At 45.1% G+C, this 5,844-nt stretch overlaps 1 protein-coding gene across 1 annotated transcript; it reads left to right on the top strand.

Moving 5' to 3' along the window:
* Positions 1-87: 87 nt before the first annotated feature.
* LOC134307779 (28S rRNA (cytosine-C(5))-methyltransferase-like) lies at positions 88-5,060 on the top strand (the record flags this gene model as incomplete). The annotated part of the gene is made up of 6 exons (XM_062990575.1): positions 88-226; positions 827-942; positions 2,998-3,176; positions 3,337-3,544; positions 4,557-4,688; positions 4,799-5,060. Coding segments are annotated over 6 exons (913 nt in total), but the record flags the coding sequence as incomplete, so codon positions are not given.
* Between the last annotated feature and the right edge of the window lie 784 nt (positions 5,061-5,844).

The raw sequence follows: 5,844 nt of genomic DNA on the forward strand, positions 1-5,844 counted from the left end.
CAGCATATTGTGTCCTGTTCCGTCCTCCTAATTAATTCAACTAATAAGAGAAACGGTCAGCTAATCATCTGTCGCTTGCGTCTCCAGGCTTGAGGATTTGTACCGTCTGTCTGGTAAAGAGTTCCTGAAAGATCTGCACCTCAGAGATCTTCTGGTCTTCAGTGCAAAAATGGATTTCCACGATCATTACCTGTATAAGGCGGGGCACATCATCCTGCAGGACAAGGTGAGAGTTCACGCCGTCGCAAGTAGAGATGAAAATGACGCGAGCATGCGGTGACGGACTCCAAAAATTCCATACATGCATTTTTAGTTTTATCCCAATCTAGTCATATCCAATTACCCAGTTATCTTTCCTCCACTGCTGCAGTCCTGTAACACACAACCCTTCTGACATGCTGCTTTTATTCCCACTTCTGAGTATAAGTCTGTCTTTATCTCTAGTTTGTTATTTTACAGCTTATACCAGAGTTCTAAAAGTGCTTTTTTACATTTATGCATGATTGTGTACAGACTGTGAGCCCAGGTGGCATCAGTAGATCTAGGGTTCGAATCCTGCGGTGCTATCGGCCTGTCGGGTGTCTTCATACAGCATCAGTAGATCTAGGGTTCGAATCCTGCGGTGCTATCGGCCTGTCGGGTGTCTTCATACATACATGATTGTTCTTGTTCTTGCGTCACGCCCATTGACTGTCTGAAAACCCGTCCCACCATGACCCTGACCAGGCTAAAGCAGCAGCATGAGAACATGAAAATGAAATGATTGAATACTTAGTGCGTATTAATTATTGTTATTTATTATATGATGAATTGTTGCTGTGTGTAGGCCAGCTGCCTCCCCGCTCACCTCCTCGACCCGCCGGTCGGAGCTCACGTGATCGACGCCTGTGCAGCTCCTGGGAATAAAAGCAGCCACCTCGCTGCCATCATGAAAAATAAAGGGTACAAACTCATCACTGCTCCACAGGTCGTGTCCGGGCCTTTAAAATGTTTAAGATTTATACACTTTATAATATGTGGTTTATTATTCTGTGTCTATCTCTATCAGTCTGTCTGGATATCTGCCTGGATATCTCTCTCTCTCTCTCTCTCTCTCTCTCTCTCTCTCTCTCTCTCTCTCTCTCTCTCTCTATATATATATATATATATATATATATATACAGTATATATATAGATATATAGATATATACAGTGTATCACAAAAGTGAGTACACCCCTCACATTTCTGCAAATATTTTATTATATCTTTTCATGGGACAACACTATAGACATGAAACTTGGATATAACTTAGAGTAGTCAGTGTACAACTTGTATAGCAGTGTAGATTTACTGTCTTCTGAAAATAACTCAACACACAGCCATTAATGTCTATATAGCTGGCAACATAAGTGAGTACACCCCACAGTGAACATGTCCAAATTGTGCCCAAAGTGTCAATATTTTGTGTGACCACCATTATTATCCAGCACTGCCTTAACCCTCCTGGGCATGGAATTCACCAGAGCTGCACAGGTTGCTACTGGAATCCTCTTCCACTCCTCCATGATGACATCACGGAGCTGTTGGATGTTAGACACCTTGAACTCCTCCACCTTCCTCTTGAGGATGCGCCACAGGTGCTCAATTGGGTTTAGTCCATCACCTTTACCTTCAGCTTCCTCAGCAAGGCAGTTGTCATCTTGGAGGTTGTGTTTGGGGTCGTTATCCTGTTGGAAAACTGCCATGAGGCCCAGTTTTCGAAGGGAGGGGATCATGCTCTGTTTCAGAATGTCACAGTACATGTTGGAATTCATGTTTCCCTCAATGAACTGCAGCTCCCCAGTGCCAGCAACACTCATGCAGCCCAAGACCATGATGCTACCACCACCATGCTTGACTGTAGGCAAGATACAGTTGTCTTGGTACTTCTCACCAGGGCGCCGCCACACATGCTGGACACCATCTGAGCCAAACAAGTTTATCTTGGTCTCGTCAGACCACAGGGCATTCCAGTAATCCATGTTCTTGGACTGCTTGTCTTCAGCAAACTGTTTGCGGGCTTTCTTGTGCGTCAGCTTCCTTCTGGGATGACGACCATGCAGACCGAGTTGATGCAGTGTGCGGCGTATGGTCTGAGCACTGACAGGCTGACCTCCCACGTCTTCAACCTCTGCAGCAATGCTGGCAGCACTCATGTGTCTATTTTTTAAAGCCAACCTCTGGATATGACGCCGAACACGTGGACTCAACTTCTTTGGTGGACCCTGGCGAAGCCTGTTCCGAGTGGAACCTGTCCTGGAAAACCGCTGTATGACCTTGGCCACCATGCTGTAGCTCAGTTTCAGGGTGTTAGCAATCTTCTTATAGCCCAGGCCATCTTTGTGGAGAGCAACAATTCTATTTCTCACATCCTCAGAGAGTTCTTTGCCATGAGGTGCCATGTTGAATATCCAGTGGCCAGTATGAGAGAATTGTACCCAAAACACCAAATTTAACAGCCCTGCTCCCCATTTACACCTGGGACCTTGACACATGACACCAGGGAGAGACAACGACACATTTGGGCACAATTTGGACATGTTCACTGTGGGGTGTACTCACTTATGTTGCCAGCTATTTAGACATTAATGGCTGTGTGTTGAGTTATTTTCAGAAGACAGTAAATCTACACTGCTATACAAGTTGTACACTGACTACTCTAAGTTATATCCAAGTTTCATGTCTATAGTGTTGTCCCATGAAAAGATATAATGAAATATTTGCAGAAATGTGAGGGGTGTACTCACTTTTGTGATACACTGTATATCTGTCTTTCTGTCATACAATTATATATCTGTCTTTCTGTATATCTATCTATGTATCTGTATATCTGTCTGTCTGTCTGTCTGTCTGTCTTTTTGTCTATATATATATATATATATATATATATATATATATATATATATATATATATATATATATATATATATAATATATATATGTCTATTGATCTGTCTGTATATCTTTCTGTCTACCAGAAAACTCTTCGCCTTTGACCTGGATGCGAAGCGTCTGTCCACCATGAGCACGCTGCTGCTCCGCGCCGGGGTCACATTTCAGCAGCTGGCCAATGAGGATTTTCTCAAAGTGGATCCGCTTTGCCCGGCGTACAAGGACGTGACGCACATCCTGCTGGACCCGTCGTGCAGCGGATCAGGTACTGCACCAGGAACTTTAGTACCATCTATTGCAGTTGTTTTGGTATCAACACGATTATTTCTTTTGTTTACATTAAAACAACACAAACAAGTTGATGTAATTTATGGTTATGTAGAAAAAAACCCTCTTAATAATCTTCCACGTTTTCGGTGATGAAGGGATGCTGTGCCTGTCGGACGGCGGCTCCGAGGAGCAGCGGCGGGACCCCGAGCGTCTGCAGGCGCTGGCTGCGTTTCAGCTGCGCTGTCTGAACCACGCCCTGCGGTTCCCGCGGCTGCAGCGGCTCGTCTACTCCACCTGCTCCGTCCACCGGGAGGAGAACGAGGAGGTCGTGTCGGCGTGTCTACAGAATAATCCAGCGTTCGGGTAATTCAGAATTATTTTAATATCTGTGAAGGTTTTGCATCAGTCTGATTGTTTTAAATGTAAAAAATAATAGTGAGTGAAAAAGTTAGAACGGTCGTCCCCTTAATCACTTGTAAGGTGGCCTATACGGGCGCCTATACGGTCAATGGTTGGCTTGTCTGAGGGAGGAAGGGCCATTGGGATACCTCAACTTACATTACATTTTCGGCAGCTGTGACAGTATACAGAGTCAGAGTCAGAGAGGTTTTATTGTCATTTCAGCTACATACAAGTACATATTGAAACGAAACAGCGTTCCTCTAGGATCACGGTGTAACACGGTACAAAAAGTGCGAGACAAAAACAGTGTAAATGCAAAACAGTGTAGGTACAACAATAAATACAAAAAATCCTATAATAAATAACTATGAAAGATATTCCTAATTATCCCTAATCTAAACAAGTACTTAGAAGACAGGACTAAAGACAAGTATTAGTACATGATGGTGAATAGATGGTACAATGGTTCATGAGGTAGTGACATGTTGTACATTAGCAGCGTAAAATTGGCAATGCAGATAAGGTGCCTAAAAAGTAAATAAGGTGCAAAAATACAAGTAAGGTGCAGAAATTAAAAAAACTTTCCAACAGTTCCAGGAGGTGTGCAAAGTTATAGTATCTATATCAATCTAATCAATTGAGGGTTGAGGGCCTTGCTCAGGGGCCCAAAAGTGGCAACCTGGCAGTATTGGGGCTTGAACAGGCATCCATCTGATTACTAGTCCAGTACCTTAACCTCAAGGCTACACCTTTCTTCCAAACTGCTGGCTGATCGATAGTGCTGCACAGTGATTGTCTGTGCGCGATACAGATCTCCGTATGAAGAAGCGGTCGGCGCTGCACACATGTCGGAGGAGGCGTGTGTTAGTCAGAGTAGAGGTGATATATGATCGAGGAATCGGATATGACTAAACTGAGGGGACATAGAGAACGCATTCATGCCGGGTTGTAATTGTTGCCACGGTTTCCACAGACTGGTCCGTCTCCTTCCCGAGTGGCCTGAACGGGGTCTGGAGCCACTGGCGCAGTGTTTGCGTGCCAGCGTCACGAAGACGTTAACTCACGGGTTCTTCGTAGCCATGCTGAAGCTGCGGCTACAAACACCGTAAGTATCTTCAACCTAGAAAACACATCTTGTTTAATTCTGCTAAAGGAACCATGGTGAAAATGGTTCTGATTGTTCTGATCGATTCTATTGTTCATCACATCCTACAGAGGTTCTTCCATGGAGCTGAGCTCTAGGGTGACGCCTCCTGCTCAGGAGGAGCGAGCGGAGACCTCTGTGGAGGACCAACCGCCCCCAGCAAAGAAGAAAAAGAGGAACAGAAAGAAACCCAAAAAGCAAGGAACCTAAAATGTGGTTTGATTCCGAGGACGCTGGCAGCGGTGTGATGCACGACTGGTTATGTGAAAACTATATATGAGAGACAGAACTGCTGGATCTTTCAGTGGCTGTTAAATAAATGTTTTTATTTTATTTCTAGCAGGTATTTCTTTTAAGTCGAGATAAAAGTGAAAAGTGTCATAATTTCTGCTTTAAATACATTGGAACAAATATATTTAAAAATAAGTGTGGTAGGTGGGGCGGCACGGTGGCTAAGTGGGTAGCACTGTTGCCTCACAGCAAGAAGGTCCTGGGTTCGATCCCCAGGTGGAGCGGTCCGGGTCCTTTCGGTGTGGAGTTTGCATGTTCTCCCTGTGTCTGCGTGGGTTTCCTCCGGGGCTCCGGTTTCCTCCCACAGTCCAAAGACGTGCAAGTGAGGTGAACTGGAGACACTAAATTGTCCATGACTGTGTGTGATATAACCTTGTGAACTGATGAATCTTGTGTAATGAGTAACTACCGTTCCTGTCATGAATGTAACCAAAAGTGTAAAACATGACGTTAAAACCCTAATAAACAAACAAACCGCTCAGGTGGTGCAGCTGTAAAATACTCTAGCACACCAAAGCTGGGATCTCAAAAACATCGTATTGAATCTCAGCTCTGCCATCCGGCTGGGCTGGACGGCCACATGAACAATGCTTGGTTGTCGTTCAGGGTGGGATGAGCCGGACCAGAGTTCCTGGTCCTCGACCACTGGGCCGCCCCACCTGGGGATCGAACCTGGGACCTTCGTGCTGTGAGGCGACAGTGCTACCCACTTAGTGACCTGATATAATGAGTAAAGTATGCTCGCCCACTACTGCTGAGATTTGGTGAAACCAGGGTTCGAATCCGAGATGCTCTCGGCTGGTCGGGCGTATTGGGGGGGCATCGG

The sequence above is a fragment of the Trichomycterus rosablanca genome, unplaced genomic scaffold (assembly GCF_030014385.1).
Source record: "Trichomycterus rosablanca isolate fTriRos1 unplaced genomic scaffold, fTriRos1.hap1 scaffold_345, whole genome shotgun sequence".
In the NCBI taxonomy this organism is placed as follows: Eukaryota; Metazoa; Chordata; class Actinopteri; order Siluriformes; family Trichomycteridae; genus Trichomycterus; species Trichomycterus rosablanca.